A 19,116-nucleotide genomic window follows, 5' to 3' on the forward strand; every position below is an offset into this window, starting at 1 on the left:
CAGGAACGGTCGAACTGAGACCGTACAAGACTACACTTCATTTACACTCACACATATCATTCTCATTCATCCTCTTAAGTAATACCTGAACACTAATTTCTGGAGGCTAAACAGGAAAAAGTAAGTAAGGTAGTTCATCTCATTCAATGACTAAATTTAACTGTCAATACATATATCTGTATCTGAACTCATCTGAAATTGTTGATATTTCAACAGCACCAAGTAATAGAGAAGTGGATGTTGAGAAAGGATTACCTATCCATAGAAGATCCACAGCAAGAGATAAACAACCAACTTATAAAGAATTCTTGGAAAATCCACACAGAATTATTACAAGGACCCTCTAGACAGTAGGAAGCCTGCCCAAAATCCCTTTCAGGCTTTTTCACCCATGATACAAAAAATGTATAAAAAAAGATAACTACTATAAACTCACTACACCAAGATCTTGATATAAGCTAGTTCCAATAGCCTCCCTCTTCAAAAAATTCCACTATTAATCTTGACTTGTAATTTAATTTAAGAAAGCTGCAATTCTGTATTCAAGTAATGAATACTGCAATGAAATTATTATAAAACTAATATTACTTCAAGATATCAGTTTACTTAAATTATATAGTATGTTGCTATCAACAAAAAATTCAAAAATGTGAAAGAAACTGAATTTTCAGTACCTTGAATTGGTCTTTATCTCAAATTACTTTTATTTGATGTGCTTATGCAGGATTATATATAAATGGAACCCAACTAAAAATTACTAATATAAAATATATTATTAAAATCATTGATTTAGAAGAATTTACAGGAATAAATAGTCTTTATGTAGAATTGATTTGATTCCATCTAATACTATTCCTTAAAAAAATAAATAAAATAAAATTAGATTATTCAATCAAAAGGAAACTCTTAGGAAAAGTTCATTAACTGTGAGTTTTTAGCCACAAAATGCAACATAGTCCAGTTAACATAGTCAACTTAACTTACACGACATAGTAATCATCCATTTCATGATCAAGATTGCTACCTTAGTAAAAAAAAAAAAAAAAAATTAGTTGGATCTGCATGTAATTTTACGGCAAATTCACTTTTTATTTTTTTTACAAAAAAAAAAGTTTCCAAATTTGACAATAATATGATTATGCTTAGTACAATGTCTTCTATAGCTATGTCATAATTCTATAGCTAATTTTATTGTAATATTTACCACTTCTTAACACATTACTTAAATTGGGTGTTAAGAGTAGTTTTAATTTTTGTCCTGTAAATTATATATTAGTAGAAAAAGCAAAAAAAAAGATGACATATTCAAGAAAATTTACAGAAAGAGAAAAAAAATCACTGAAAAATCATATGGGTTTATTTCATAAATTTGAATTGCCATTAACAGAAGGAACAATTCATGGGTGGATGTGTGAGAAATAAAAATAGATCAAACTATATTTTGTTTCACGAAAGCAAACCAAAACATAACAGTACAATGATTCTAATTTAATTTAGTGCAATCCATCCGAGAAAAAAAACACTTTTTTTTCATTTTAACATAAAAACGGAGTAAAAATAACTTTTAATAAAAAGATTAGAAAATTGTGACAAAATGATACATTTACCTTAAAAATAAAAATTTTAAGAATATGTCAATGCTATATTAAAATTTCATCAAATAAAACAGAAAAAATATTTGTTACCTCACTCTATTTCTTCAATACCCAATATGCTACTGTTTGTTGAACTACTGTCATAGTTTCCCAAATTGATCACTATATCTTCAATAATATTTTCACACAAACTGGTCTCTTCCCATGATAATTCTTTTCTTCTTTACTTACAAACTGAATGCAATTTTTCCAAGCATTTGCAACTACTGTATTAACATATATCAATAAATTTTTTATCACTTAAATTAATGTTTTGTTATTACTCCCGATGTAGCCTTTGATGTGTGCCCCATATCAATTCTAACAAGTTAAAATTGCAATGATATGGAGGAAGACACAACATGATATGATTTTTTGATTTTGTAATTTCATCTACTTGATAATGAATATATTTTTGTTTAATTGATTTTTCTATTTTTAAAAGTTCTACTTTTAAAATGTGTTTGGAAACGCAATTTTAATCATTTGGCAATTTCTGGTTTTGGGTTGAAGCATTTGGAATATTTTCAGTTTTCAGGCATTGGTATGGTACATTATCCATTACTATGATGGATTCTTCAGTAACAATTTTGAGAATTTCTTTAAACCACTGCATAAAATTGTTATCGTTCTTTTAATCATGTTATTCTTGGGAAGATCTGGAATACCCATAAACTACCATTCAAAAGCTTACTTTCACTTCCAATGTGCATTACTATTAATAGTTTACCTTCTCCAACCAGGGTTTTCATCCTGGTTGATAAACCTTTCATACAAGCAAGCGTCTTTTGAGCTCTTTTATTTCTATATCTACCCGTATCTTTTCCTGTACATGTCCTGTATTAACCCAAGTTTCATCTAGATAATAAATTGTTTACACTCTTCACGAAATCGCTTAATTTCTCTTAAATATTCCCTACACCGTGAAACAATAAACAATTCTGGAGATGAAATGAAAATGCACTGATTTTAAAACATAATGTAATGTACTTCTAGAAAAATTTGGCAGTTCAGAATCAGTATTCATGGCATTTAATATTTTGTTGAAGTTAAGTAGCTCGTTATTGAGAAAAAACAAATGAACTTTTTTTGTGATCAATGATTTTTGGTAAATTTGACTTTTCAATAGCTTTCACACGCTTTCAAATCTTTTTAGGACTAACATGTTCACCATAAATTTTGTGTTTCTTTAATATATTAAAAATTGTTCTTTTGCTAACGACTGTTGGACTATTAGCTTTCTGAGCAATGTCTCTGATGCAATTTCAGTGTTACCTTGTTTAAAAATTATATAAGGTGCTGATAATTTTTTCCCAGAGCTACTTAAGGGTTTTCCTGGATTATGTTTCACAACAGCGTCATTCATTGTTAAAATCTAATTGGCACAAAAACACAGGGTAAATTAAAGTCAATGAAAATAGCACTGCAGAAAACTGTTATAAAAATGAAGTATAAAACTGTATTGTACCATACAGAATAATACATTAATAGACTGAAATAATTTCTTTTATTAAACTGAATAATTTTATGAAGCACTATAAACGATGTTATTGTTATTAAACGTCAAACAGACAACAGAATTTTTAATTCTCAGCAGAATTAGATTGCACCACAAAAATGATAGCTTATAGTACATTATTATATGATAAAGCAATAATTGCACTTGCACATTGGAGTGAAAGAATAATTCAGCCTGAAGATTATTACTCATATATGCTGAATGCATATTTATATCTGCTGCACCATTTCCTGAGATAGACCTAAGATATATTATCACAGCTTCTTTCTAATAAATATTTAACTGTATTCCAGATCTTATATTACAATCGGTTCTTTCTAGAGTAAAACCAAACCATAACAAATCCTATTATGATAAACATCCTCTAAAATTATGTTTTTTTCAGTTTCTCACAAAATTCTCATCAATTTAAGGTTAAATAACCTCTCCCAATAAAAACTACAATATAGTATTAAAAATGTTATAAAAACATTCTGTAGAATGAAACTTTCAGAAAGATATGATTAAGAAACCTAATATAAAAGATTCTTCTCTTGTTGGATTGTTTAAGAAAAAATTATTTAGTTTTTTTAGATTGTGAAATATTTGGCTCTAAGCTTACTGTATAAACTAATTTAATCTTATCACTACTTAATTCTGTAATTCTGTAGATCACCCTATAGACAGCCTATATTATGAACTGAAAAGGAACAGCATATTTTTCAAAATGAATAAGAAATGGAGCGTTTCAAAGAAATAAGGCTTGTATGCAACTCATGAGAGTTCCCACTCAGTTATTCGCAGGTCACCAGCATTAAAAATCCACACCATACTATTCGTGCTGCACCTTTGCCACGCGTTTGAAGTGAAATAATTACCTTGGTAATAAAAGTAAAAGTTTATAGGCGGAATTATTTTATTCCATCAGTTTTCTATTAACCTATACAATTATATTTCATTATTAAAATCTTCTTCAAAAATACTAATAAAGTTTTATCCATGTTTTAGCCTTCCTGAATTTTAGACCTGTAAGAAATATGCAAAACAAAGTTCTAGTAATGATCATTCTGGATTGTGTTTCAATCCAGAATGGTTATTAGGAAAAAACCCATGATAGCAATGACAATGTTGAAGAAAAAAAGTTAATAAATGTATGAATTTTATTTATATTATATATATACTACACCCTACTCGTCTGAAAATTTGTATCGTATTTAGAAAAATAAATATAAAACACTCACATAATGTAAAAATAAAAACACTGTTATAATATAACACTTACAGTACGTATAATCAATTGATTATAAACATATAGTATGAGGGATATTTTAAAAATAAATATAGCTAGAACAAAAGGTATTAACTAGAAATTCCTGTAATTAAAGATAAAATAAAGAAAAGAGAAAATTCACGCACCATTTTTATGATGTCAACAATAGCATCAACATGCATTAAAATTTTACGATGAACAAAATAATGAAACAGGTACATATTAGAAAAACCTTCTTAACATCAAAACACAGAAAGAGCCATGTTCACAGAAAGAGGAATCAATACCTGATTGCTATTTGGAGCTCCGGGAACTGACATCATAGTGGGCTGGGAATACGATAAACCATCTACTGCTTGTCTTTGAGGCTGCAAATTAAACAAACACAATACACATTTTTTTTTACAAGTGCTGACATTAACAGAATAAAAACAATTTTATGTTAAAATAAAATGTACAGAAATCACATAAACGAAAATAAATTTTATAAAAGTGCTTTACAATAGAAAAGAATAACAGGAAAATCTAAAATACATAAACTAAGACCATAATGGAACACAAATAATATGAAATACAACAAAAAGAAACATAAAACAGATTTAAAAAAAATTTAACAGAAAGAAAATATCCATTTATTGACAAGTCTTATGGTAACAGCAAATTTCTACGTAAAGAAATTATATCAACAAAAGGATTTAAAATTAAAATTCAATTTCTTGGAAAAATTATTCACAAAAGGCATTACTCAACAATTTTATAGTTATCAATTTTTATTTACTATTAGGAAAAGAAATAAATCCCTAACTCAAATCTCTGAAAAATTATTCTTATAAAAAATTATTGAATTAAAAAAAATCTCATAAATCTTTTTTAGTGCATATAAAAATTTGTTAGAATGCTTTCTTTCAGATTGCAAAAGCCAGTCTTGACTAATTTTTAAATAAATGTTCCTAATAAAAATTGCAATCTAATGCACAGATGTGTACATATACAAATAAGATGATTCAGAAAAAAGCTCATAAATGATACTGAACTTTCAGAATTTACATAATGTTTAGGAATTCAACTCTTCTCAAAAAAATGAGAACTATAATTAACCTATGACTTATTTTTTTAAAAGACACTGGTACATGTATATAAATAATAGATCAATAAAGAAAAAAAATTGAACTGTATCAGTAAAATGTCATAATATGCAACATAAAACAGTTAAAAACACACCTCTATCAATCTGAACAAAGAAAATAAAGATTGAAGTTATAATCAGATTAACTTTATTTCTTTTCATTTCAGAATAAATCATATCATATATCAATATAAATGAGAAAATATGAAAACGAAGTGTTGGAAATAACATCTGTTCCACTGGCAAATGAAAAGGAAGTCATGTGTGCAATATGAAATCCAAGGTCTAACTTGTATTATCTAAGATATGCATGGTTAGTATCCAGTTGTATGTGTGATAGTGGTTGATTGAATGCCAGTCCTTTTTTATTTAAGTGTTTACATAATGATAATCAAAAATTATTACTGTCCTCTATTAGGTTTTACCGCATACAAAAATGTCCATCCTGTGATAATTATATGACCTTACGTGATGAAATAAAAAAGATTTTGTTGTTGAATTTTTACTGAATATATTAATATGAAAAAACTAAAATGAAGTGTAAAAATGTGATTCTGTGTAAAAATGTGAAAATGTGATTTGAAATTGTGATTCACAAATCACAATTTCAAAAATAAACAAACTGTTTTGTAGTGTATTTGGCTTCACTATAAACATTACAAAATAAATAGGACCTGGCTTACCACCGTGCTTTACAACCTGGAATAACAACTTCAGACAGAGTTGTGTCCTGTTATTTTTGAACAACCACAAATAATCTTTTGGTAAATTATGGAAAGTGACAAAGCCAAAATAATGTAACAGTGTACCACGAGATATACACACAAACATATATATATATATATAAAACATAGGTTTTTTGGAGTAATTAACAATTGGGTATTTGAAGGTTCAAAAACCTCTTTTTAATTCTTGTTTCAGCCCATGGCCAAGAATAGTGTTGATTAAGAATTATGTCTATCGCTGTACCATTATAATTAGTAAACTGTTGAAAGAAAATATTTAAAATATCTGAGATATCCTTCTTTACAATCAATCATAGTTATTTATTCTTTACTGATATGGGTAAATGGATAAACACTGAGTGGAATATGGAAAAGTCTGGCAACATTCCTTGAGTTCAGTAACATGAAAGATTCCTTTTTAAGATTAACTGTGTTCAGAAGGAAATAATCAAATCATAAACAGAGACTTTTCTGCTTATTTTGTGTCACTGGTTATATATATACAACAGTGAAACAGCATAAGGAACGTTAACTAGTATTGCCGCCTACCAGTTTACTACTGAAGTAACTTCTTAACATTATATTGATTTTGCAACAATTTAATTTGCAGCAGCTTATTTTAGTGCTCATCCATGACATCTTTCTACAAAAAGAAATAAACCTAACCCAATAATAGTTCAGAATTACCAAAATTGATAAAAAGTTAAAAGAAATAACTGAAAGATTATGAAGGCTTAAAATTTTTATCACCGTTATGGTGCTTTACAAAAATTAAAGACAAAAAAGTTTCATGTCAGGGTAAAAATGAAGAAAATTTACAGAACCCAATTTTTAGAGGAAGGGGAATTTAATATCACAAACACATTGACACGAGTTTTGTAACCGTTTTCATCCTTATAACAACTTATTGAGAGTGAAAAATTTCATTCAATCAATTTGAAATAGTAACATAGGTAAAAGTTTTATAAATATCTACTTTTTTAGCAGGTGAAGAAAAAGACAATACTTTATGATAGTATATTTAATAATATATTTTTTACCGATATATATATATATATATATATATATATATATATATATATATATATATATATATAAAGCAAAAAGTAACACAGGAATAACATTTTCATAGACTTAAACTTCCTTTGACATATAATATATATTATTTTTTCAAAATTTAATAGTTATTTCTTCAATTCACAAGTTATCACAAAATGTCATGACATTAAACTCTTCTTTGGATAAATGCAAATACAGATGTATAAAAATGGATTTTTTAATTTCAATTTCAATTTTTCAACTCAACAGACCTCAGAGCATCAAAAATATAAAATCTTTAGTATGATTTTAGAATATAGTATTTTTGCTGTTTAAGTATCAAACATTTGAAATAAAAAAAATAAATGAAAACATAACATTTATAACATAGTGTTATTATATATGTATTATAAATTTATCTTAAGGACAAACTAATTTATAAAATATAATTTAATTACAAAATAACTTTAATCAATGAAAAAGAATAATAAAAGGAACAACACTAATAATGAAACAAGAATTCAGAAAAATAAAACTTTCACTAAAATAGTAATAAGACAAGCACAAAAAAGTTAGAAAGAACTGCTTGGTATAGTAAAATGTTTTTTTACTATACCAATGTAAATGTAATGTAATTTTTTATGGATACAAATATAGATTCCATCATTAACCTGACTGGAAGTTCTCTGAATAGAGAACAGGCAGTTGGGGTGCCTGTAATTATTACAGATTACATAATTTTGGGCTTACCTAATTTTATACAATTTCAAGCACTCTCAAATCATATCATAAAATTTCATGAAAATTAAGAACAACCAATTAAAAGATAGATTATTGAACATTTGAAGTGTTAGACAATTTTTTTTTAAATATTTTGATTGGTAAATATTTAGTAACACTATTGATTTACATATTATTTTTGTTACGTTCAGTAATATAATTACAAATTTCAGTCAGATATATTGCAACTGCAATAAAATATAAGTTACAAGACCCAAAAAAATCTCTGCTCAAAAATAATGGATTTACACTTTACGGCTTCTTATGTTTGTTAATGTAGTTATCAAACAGAAATCTTAATTTAATATCGATTTTCAGAGTAATGCAAATCATAATTTCTGTTCAAGTAAAAACGTTTAAACAGGACAAATTCTCTATACCTTTTTTATTTGTCTGCCTGATTCTCTTCTTGTGCCGACTTTTGCTGCCTTTGAATCACCATAAAGTGGATCGCCAGGCAAGACTGGAGAAGGTCCTAAAGCTACTATAGGATCTGCCTTTCTTTTGACGCCCTTTTTTTGTTTTGCCGCTGGGATTACTGGATCCATAACCACCCCTTTACCCCCCGCCCTACCACCAGCAGCCGCCCCTGCTCCCGCCATCACAGCTCCACCAACAACCAGAGGGTCCACAGCAGGTTGCGCTGTGTACGTACCGGCAGGTGGTGCTGCCACCTAAAACATTAAAGAAGCAACAATATTTTATTCTATAAGAAGAAAAAAGAAGCAAGTTACAATACCAAACTAAAATAATTTTTTTTATTTTTCAGTTATATAATATTTCACAAATTTTATCACTAAACAATAATGAATGGTAATTTTTTCCCAGAAACTTACACATTAAAATATAAAAATGTGGTAAGACTCCCCTCCACCATTAATATTAGTAACTTCAGTCCGTGAATACAAAAAAAAGTTTACTAACTTGCCCTGACAATTAAACGTCTCTTTAACAGTTTGTTGAACAGAACAGCCTAACAACCAATATGGATTTATAAAAATTTGAATACAACTAATTACAAAAATAAATCTTTAGTTTCCGATAATCTTACTACAATCTGTAAAAAATTTCAATCCCAATATTTTTTTAGATTACTTTTTCATTTACCAACAGGCAAAATCTGTGTACAAATATTTTTTAGACACAACAATAATTAATTAATCTTAACATTTTCTTATTTTGTTAATAAAAAAAGAGAGGAAATAGTTTAATAAATGCGACACATAAAGCAAATTTACAGACTCAAACTACAGGCTGAATTCATTTATTAACCTACAAGGACGATATCTAAATAAAATAAAGAGGATAAACTTACTACTATTACAATATTTTTTATGATTCTGGATGGCACAATATCCAAAAAAATAGCCATTACAGTTCACTAAGTTGTACTTCTAAGAATCAAGAAAATCTTAATCTACACTGTGCATTAATATGTTAAAATTAATGAATATACATACCTGCTGAGGCAGAGAGTTATGGGTGGCATGGGTGGTGGGAACAGGTACTGTTGGAGTGGCCGTGGATCCAGGTATAGGTGATGGCAAGTGAGGTGGGCCGACTGGTGTCGCATTAGCAGAATTGAGAGGTGGGGCAACAGCGTTAGATGCCGCTGCCGGCCTCCCTCTTGACCCTACAATGCTCCTTCGGCCACCCCCCACACTTCTATTTTTTTTTACTGGCTTTTGGCCTTTTGGAGGGGGAGGTTCAAGCTCTACTTCTTCTTTGGGCATCTGAGCAACCTGAAAACAAGACAGAAACATGACTAAACAGAACTCATTTTAGATGAAACACACAATCTAACCAGCAATAAATTTAATTGCATTAACATTAAGAATTTGCAAGGGTAATGCAATCAGTTTCATTTAACCTCTTCCATTAAAGATGATCAAATCTTCCCACAATTATCTCTCAGATTTTCTTTTTCACACTACTACTGTTTAAGTCAAAAAATCTACTTTCCAAAATGTATCCATTTAGACCAAAGTTAGGTATAAAAATGTTTACTAAATAGAGAATTATTTGATTTGTTTGACTTTTCAGCTTCAACATACAGCTAACATAACATTTAAAAAAATGTTACTTATAAAGTAGTTAGTTCATGACTTATATGTTCAAAGAATAAACATCATCAGAGAACTAAAATTCACACATTACATCTAAAGTATGATTATGAAGTAATTCCTTTGATTAATTTTAAGAAATTTATATAATACACTAAACAACAATCATAATTCGGAAATAATGAAAATATACAATTTAAAAAAAAGAGTACTCATAAAAATTAACAGCATTAAATATCTTACAATGAAAAGTTACAAAAAAAAAAAAAAACAAACCTTTGTAAGGAAGAGTTTTTCAAGAGTTTGGGCCATAACCACAACATGTTCTCCTGGTTTGTTGTTGTAAACATAGCAATTTGAAAACATGGTATTTAAATCTTGAATACATTCTTTACCACTCCAATAATAATTATATTCTAAACGTTTTTTAATAGTGCCAAGATCTATAGGGTGTTTAATAACTCTATGGTAATCCTGAAACAAGAAAAGGAAAAAATATTAATTACCAGTTACAATAAGCAACAATCTATATGCAAATTTAAAACTATAATCGACTATCTGCAGTTTCCAACCTAAGAGGCCAGGGGAGGTGCCAAACTTTTTAATAAAAAATTAATATTCATATCATAATATCTATAAATAATAAACTTCATATCGTAACATAACAGTACAAATTCAGTGAAGTAATGTTTATTTTTATTTTTCTTACATTTTTATTTATTCGTTTAATTCTTATTAAAGTTATCAGAAGCAGAAGATTTTAAAAATGGCGCTTTTGCAAACACTGTTTCTGTAATGCAAAAAACAACCACTGGTTACATGAAACAATAACCTCAAATTTAAACGTCACTTGTAGCTAGTGTCAACTGAAGCATATTGACAGAGAGTGATGTAGTTTTTTATTGTGAGTTCTTTCTAAAAATAATTGATAGTAAGTATATTTTTATAATTATTTAATTATTATTTATTTTAAATCATATTAATAAAATATTTTTTAGACTAACGGATAAATTTTTGAGTGGTTACAAGAGAAAAGTTGGCAATATTGAAGACTCTAATGCTGATACAAGTGACAATCAAAGAAAAAAAGGAGGTAAAGCTCCCAAGAAAAGACAATACAGTTTATCATAATTATTGTTAGGATTCATAAATGTTATTATAGATGGCTTGGAAAAATCAATGTGTTTGAAAGTTTTGGCTTCAGATAATATGAAACCAATCAAATTAAAATGGCACTATGAAACTCAACATTCTGAATACGTTGGAAAGCCCATAGAACTTTTTCAAAAAAAAAAATTGGATGAGATAAATATTCAGAAGCAAATGTTTAAAAAAATACTGTCAGTTACACCAAACGTATTATTGGCTTTGTACCATGTCTCTTACCAAATCGTGAAATGTAAGAAACCACATACAATAGGAGAAACCCTAATTTTACCAGCAGCTATTGACATGGTTCAAATAATGTTCAATGAATCATACACAAAACAGGTGCAAAAAATTCTGCTTGCTGATAATACTGTCAGAATGAGAACGAATGATATATCTGAAGATATCTGCAATCAATTAGTTTCTTGGCTGTGTACTTCAAAATACTCCATCCAGGTAGATGAGGCAATTGATATAGCTAAAGATGCCCATTTAACTGCATACGTTTGATATATGCAGAAAACAATATATTAGAAGATATATTTTTTTTGCAAACCTATTCATGGAAAAACCATCCATTGAGATGTTTAATATAATAGTTTTTTTTTTGTTTAAGAAAGTGACATAACGTGGAATAATTGCATTGGAATGTGTACTGACTGAGCTCACTCAATGTCTGGATACAAAGCAAGTCTTCAAGCATTGGTCAAAAAGAAAGCACCACATGCTATATGGACAAACTGTATGCTTCACTGAGCAGCTTTAGTGTCAAAAAATATGACTGAGGAACTGAACAACAGTTTTATGAAAGTTATAAAAATTATAAACTACATTAAGAATAGTCCTTTAAGAGCTAGGCTGTTTGCAAAGCTATGTGTTGATATGGAAAAATTATACCTCACTTCTGTATAATTGATAAGTTCGTTGGCTACCTCGTGCAAAATTGATTCAAAGGGTATTTGAGCTCAAAGAAGAAATAGCAACATTTCTCGAAGAAAACCACCATGAAGAAGCATATTTGTGGACGAACAATAATTTTCTTGTTAAATTTGCCTATTTGGTTGAAATTTTTGGAAAATTGGGCAGTTTAAATCCATCAATGAGGGTTCACAAATGCATCCTCTTATTCAAAAAGACAAACCTAAAAGCTTTCATTAAAATGCTGAAGTTTTGGAATTCAAATTTACAAAATAATTAGTTGGATACGTTTTAACTTTCAAAAGATTTCTGGACCTCAGCCAGTATTGAAGCAAGCAAACATCTTTTTATTGAACACTTGGATGGTTTAGTGCTGCATTTTTCAAATTATTTCAAAGACCTTGATTTCTCAAAGGTTTTGTGAATACAGAACACATTTATTGACAAAGAAGAAGATGAATTTCAGTTGACAACCATCAAAAATGAAAAATTGATAGAATTATCATACAATAGCTCACTGAAACAAAAGCTTCAAAATGAAATTGCAATTCAATTTTGGATGAATCTTCATATTGCAAAGCAATGCAAGTGCTTTTATTGTTTTTAACCTCTTATTTATGCAAAACAGGCTTTTCAGCACTGGCTGCAATGAAAACCAAATAACGAACCAGATTAATAGTTGAAAAAGAGTAATGAGTGACACTTTCCACATTGCCCGCAAGATTTGATAAACTTTGTGCCAATAAAGAACAACCCTCGCATTAAATTTGGATGCATTAGATGTAGTTTAATTAGTAATTTAAAATAAATAAATATGTATGTTCGTATCGTTATAGCAAAATCTTATTACTCTGTAAATTGTAGTTTTCTGTACTTTTTTGTAATTAAGCTATTTAAAACATTAATTTAATAAAGTCATTTTTATATCTATTAAAAGATAGGATGCACGGAAAACAACATTTTTTTTAGGGAGGCATGGAAAACATTTTTAGGGAGTGTAGTAGACATAAAAGTTGAAAACCGCTGGACTGTGGCAAAAATATTTCTTCTTTTCTAGAAAGTTTTATCACACCACACTAATAAGTCAAAATTTCTTCACATATAGGGTGTTAAAATTTAAAAACTAGAACTTCATATTTGGGTTTATTTATATCTGATATTACTCGACCTTTTTAGGATCTGGTGATATTCACATGAAGACTTCCATATATCACATATAATTGCAGAGATTGAGGGTTTTTCATAAGGAAGCTGAGACTGATTTAAATATCTGAAGGAAACCAATTTGATGCAGTAACTTTGTACTAGATAACACAAATTCTAGGAACAGTAATATTTGTTCTCATTCTTTATTCGGGATCAGAACTGCTAAGAATAAGCACCCACTAGTGGATTCCAATCATTTTGCTGGATTTTAACATTTCATGCTCACTTTTAATAGCTTACCCAACGTATTGTTTCGTAGGTTTGGTTAAAATTTTCTCAAACTATTAAGGATATGGAAATTTTATAGATTTTTTATTAATCAACTGATTTCGAAGTCGAGAGTTCCAGCTTTTAAATCCTAGTAATGGCAGTTACTTTTATATGGATTTGAACACTTTCTTTCTTATTCCTGTTAGCCTCTGGTAATTACCATTCCAATAATAATAAGTATCTAGTATTCAAATCCGTGTAAAAATAACTGACTTTACTAGGACTTGAACGCTGGAACTCTCGACTTCCTAATCAGCTGATTTGGGAATACGTGTTCACCACTAGACCAACCCGGTGGATTATGGATTTTAACACTAGATCGTATATACTGGTGTTCTTAGGTGGTTGGGTTTCAATTAACCTCACATCTCAGAAACGGTCAACCTGAGATTGTACAAGAATACACTTCACTTACACTCATATATATCATCCTCTGAAGAATGTATTGATGTATCACTGTCAGGAATCACCTGACAGTGATTCCTGGAGGCTAAACAGGAAAAAGGAACCTCAGTTCAAGAAGATTTATCAAAGGACTGCTATTGTTTGTACAAATGGCTTGGCTTGTGACATTGGTGTGGTTAATAAGTATATAGCTGGGCCTCTTAACACATATATACCAAGCCATATTATATAATAATAAAAAATTACGTAAGTAATTGGCATAATGTTTGGGTTACCAATCAAACTGATAAATTAAAATATTTTCTTTGGCACTAAGGTACAAAAAGATAAAAAATATGGAATCATTTTAATTGATAAAAAGATCAAAACTTTCCTTACTTGTTGACAATTAAATGAGCTTTTTTTATTTTTAGTTAGTTAATAGCTACTGATGCCCGTTATTATATGCTAAGCACACAGTGATTTTGGCTTGATAAGATAAAAAAATGTCAAATTGGATAGTAAGAATAAATTAATAAACTTTCTAATATACTAATATCAAATGCATCATAATGAAACATAAAAAAAAAGAATAACAGAATTATGTGACCAAAAAATCATTATTATAAAAAAAAAGCCAATAAAATAAAAAAGAAAACTAGGTTCTATGAAATTTCCCATTGAAATATTAACTTCATAATTTGAAAATAACAAACTACTATTATAAAAAGAATTTATAGATTACAGGAACTGAAATACTATTATATGCAATCAAATATTTGTCTAATTTGAAATTAATGTTCACGAAGACTTTCTATGGCTTTAGTATACCCATAATGCACTACCACTTTACACTCTAATCATTTTAAGAAGTGTTCTAAAAGTTCAAATGTCGGGTTGTTAATTGGTGAATTATGCGTAAAAAAGGACTGTGCTGATTGTAGGGTTAAAAACAAAAATTTGAATGAAATGGAGAGCTTTTAATTTCAATATCTACAGATGTAGATAAACTTTGTAAATACACCAAATTATTTTAGACTAATTCATAAACTATATGAACAAGAACTCAGAAAAGTTCTTATTCACGGTAAATTCGTCATGTTAAAATGTGAACCATTAGACAGATAACAAACTAAGTCTGTACATAAACTATGCCACAGCACAAAAATAGATTTCAAGGGCATCACCAGATACAACTAACATAATAACATTAATATCACAGTATATACCTTCAGTAAGGCACATTTACAAATACTATCAAGAATGCCTTCCTAAAAACATATAAAAAGCTAATACATATTTTTTAAATTATAACACTATATAAATTATCAAAATAATAACCATATAACCAAAACTACATGATTTTAGTGAAATGAACAACATGTTTCTTATTATCACTTCTTTCATCTATATGTTGGACTATACAATTTGCCACTGAACCAGATGATTTACCGTAGTCATATACATCAATAAAAACTACTAATGACATTAAAAGCATTAATGGTAGTTATTTACTCACAGGTAAGTTGAGTTTGTTAGCATCGACTGGCTGTTGGAAGGGCCAAGAGTGTTGGTGTTTCCATATGGCAGGTATAACTTGTTTCTGTAAAAAGTGTAATTGATTTGTAAGCCGGCCAGGCCGATGGGGCGGTGGTATAACCGGTGGCTGGACAACGCCATTGACCGGTTCTATGTACGGCTCTTCACGTGGTGGTGGCTCCTTTGTCGCTGTTGAAACAGCACTGACACTTGTGCCAGCATTTGCTCCCTCCTCTGAGCCTCTGCCCACGGTGTTCTAAACAAAAACAAATGTACTATATAACTTAATACAAACAAAAACTAACATTAAAAAAAGAATATTCCTTACCAACATTTATTACTTGATACTGATAACAAATTCACTGTTCTTCCTTACCAAATATAATGAGCATTAAAAAAATCTTCTTTTGATCACTAAAAGGTTTAATCTGGTTTTTAGAAAAAAATGATTTGTATTACTGCCAGTTTACTTATAAGGTTGAAATGAATTATCAAAAACAAACATGATTTTAGAAGACTTGCTGAACATGTTACAATATTTCTCAACTCTCACTGGTATGACATGACTTTCAAGGTAATAGAAATTTCCTGGTGCTCGCATCGAACCTACCTAAGATATCTGGGAGGAGCAAGTATGTCAAATGAATCCAATTTGAAGTGCTCTCATAAAATATTATGAATTCTTGTTTATGAAAATTAGACCTGTTAAAATATGTATACCAACTACTTCACTAAAGAAGGAAAATGTGTATCTATTACTTGGTATAGAATGTATGATAATATAACAGGAGCAACTCTCAGTTATTGTACGACTACTGTTGCACAGTAAGTCCGTCTCGTAGTTGAGGTATTTGGTAAAGTCAAACCTCCATCTTCTCAAAATACATAATTTCACAGGAAAACTGGAAAAAAGGATCACACTAGAAGGAAATAGTAAAAGCAACTTAAGAGGATATACATGAAGTTAACAATAATACGGAAAAAAACAGAGACAGGATATGTTGGTGAAATGTTAAAAGATAAAAATGAAGCTCACAAATAATACCGACATGAATATATATATTCATGTCGGTATTATTTGACATATATATTGGACAAAAAAGTAGAGGGTATGCATGTCTGTTACTTAAAACCAATAGATTAATAAAAAAATAACAGCATTAGAAACATTAAAGAGAAATGAATAACTAAATGAAGTAAAAACAAACAATTGCTGAATTAATATTAAAGCTTAGTTACAACTTCATAATAATATATTATTCTTAACCTCTCATTGTGGGAGGCACAGGATAAATTAACTTTAAAATTATTTTTATAACATACAATTGTAAAAGAAGCTTTTCTACTAAACTATACAATAAAACCTTTTCCAAAAATTAAGCTTCAAAAAAAAGAATTTTTTTATAATTTTATCAGCAAAATTCTCTATCAATATTTTTTAATAACATCATGTTTTATCAATAATATATATTTATCAAGTCTTAGTGTAATATATAAATTTTGTTATTCAATGTTAATTACCTACTTTATAGAACATATTTATTGACAGAAAAGAGGGTTATTGGTGTTTTTATTTTGCAAAATAATATAGACAATGTAATACGAAAAAATATTCTTAATTTAACATGCAACATGTCAAATCCATAAATAAACACCAGTGTTAAAGCCTGAAGCATCCTATTGTATTTTCCCATCAATTATACTGTCAAATACAATAAAATCTCAGAAAATAAAAATGGGTTAGAATGCTTAAAATTTATTGTTTTTTTTTGTTCCTTCCATTAAACTCTCATCATTATTTTTTGTGTTTGTAAAACTACTTGATTTATCTTTTGAGTATTTAAATTTCAAACTGGAATAAAAACTAAAAATTGAAAACAACAAATCAATATGAAAACTTTCAGAGGGAATAAATTTAAAATTATCAAAACTGATCTGCATAAAATTTTAAATTAATTGATGAAAAAATAAACATAAAACTTACATAATGCACTATACTCCTGAAGATACTACCTAAAACTAAAATTTCATTTTTACTGAAATGTATGCTAGCCACAATTGCATTGTTTTTAACTTCAGCAATATTAAAATCAGTTTATAAATATAGAGCAATTTTCTCATCACTTTTTTGAAGCATGACAATCAAATAATGTGGGTAGTTATAAAGAACAGTCCAGAACACTGAATTTGATCAATAATGTTAATACTGCATCATAATGAGAATTAATTTCATTCTAAAATATTATAATATAATGAAAATTTTCTATGGCTAATATCCTTCTCAAAAAATAAATACAGAATAATAAAATTATGAATGTAAGTTAAAGAAATTAAAACGGCTTGCATATCATTTATGAATACAAGTTTATCAAATAAATGCATTAAATATTTAAATGTAATACCAAAATATAAATACTAATGAACTAATATTTAAAAAACAAAACAAAAAACAAACATGAACCAAATTTCACAAAAGTTAACACTAAGATTTCATTAAATGGGAAAATAATATTTACTGCTAGCTTTAATAACAGAAGAAATTAAAGGTTTTTTAAATGCACTTTTATTTAAAATATATGAAGTAATTATATATATATATATATATATATATATATATATATATATATATATATAATAATTAGAATAAGAAAAAAGTACAAAAAATAAAATTAATAATGAAAGTTTTGAAGAAAAACAAGCAAGACTAAAAAGCAAGCAGTTAAAAGAGCATGTGAACCATGTAAAAAATGTGAGAGTAATTAAAATGTTCAAAACAATGTCTTATCAGAAACAGCAGCTAGAAATTCAAAATAGGAACGTAACTATAGATTAGAACATATCATTCACAAGACTAACAGAAACATCAAAAAGTGAGAAAATGGATTGAATCATTTGTACCACTTACAAACTAAGCAATCAAAAACTACAAAATAACAAGAAAGTAGAATGATAGTATATTAAGTTTTGTATCACTCAGAGGTAAGACTAGCAGAAACATCTGAACACGAAGCGAAATTGATTCATAAAATTTGGAAATTAGACTGAATGTTCTGTAAAATTCAATTCAGATAGACTGTCTGGAGAAGAACTTTTCAACTGCAGATTACAATTATACTAGGAGCTTAAATAGCTTTCCTAACATAACAACTAAACACATTGACACGAAGAACTACCATGCAACTTTTCCATGACATGGGAGCTGGCTTGAATGCACACCAATGACAAATCAAGCTCATCAACATAATAGCACATAAATTATGTTAACAGAAAACAACATACTCTAGCGCGCACTCTCTCTCTCAGCCGAGTTCAAGAATATACTTTGAAAACATATACTTTTGAAATAACTAATTTTCTATTGAAAACTAATTCTTCGGAAAACTTTTTTCACCGCACTGTATAGTCATTCACAATGAATAAATACGCAAATTTTCAGTTTGCCAGCTTATCAGGGAAATAGGATAAAAAAGAATGGCAAAAGTTGTGACCATCCTGCCACTAACCGAACAACAGACA

The 19,116-nt window shown here is 28.6% G+C and overlaps 1 protein-coding gene across 5 annotated transcripts in view; it reads right to left on the bottom strand.

Moving 5' to 3' along the window:
* LOC142328110 (homeotic protein female sterile-like) overlaps positions 1 to 19,116 on the bottom strand; it is a 147,676-nt gene that overhangs the window by 93,278 nt on the left and 35,282 nt on the right. For all 5 annotated transcript variants that reach the window (XM_075371619.1, XM_075371622.1, XM_075371623.1 and 2 more), the window contains 5 exons: positions 15,581 to 15,856; positions 10,411 to 10,608; positions 9,532 to 9,813; positions 8,452 to 8,745; positions 4,690 to 4,770 (listed from right to left, as the gene is read on the bottom strand). In XM_075371619.1, coding sequence (XP_075227734.1) covers positions 4,690 to 4,770; positions 8,452 to 8,745; positions 9,532 to 9,813; positions 10,411 to 10,608; positions 15,581 to 15,856 — 1,131 coding nt within the window. The remainder of the gene's footprint in view (positions 1 to 4,689; positions 4,771 to 8,451; positions 8,746 to 9,531; positions 9,814 to 10,410; positions 10,609 to 15,580; positions 15,857 to 19,116) is intronic.

Source organism: Lycorma delicatula, chromosome 7, assembly GCF_047948215.1.
Source record: "Lycorma delicatula isolate Av1 chromosome 7, ASM4794821v1, whole genome shotgun sequence".
Lineage (NCBI taxonomy): Eukaryota > Metazoa > Arthropoda > Insecta > Hemiptera > Fulgoridae > Lycorma > Lycorma delicatula.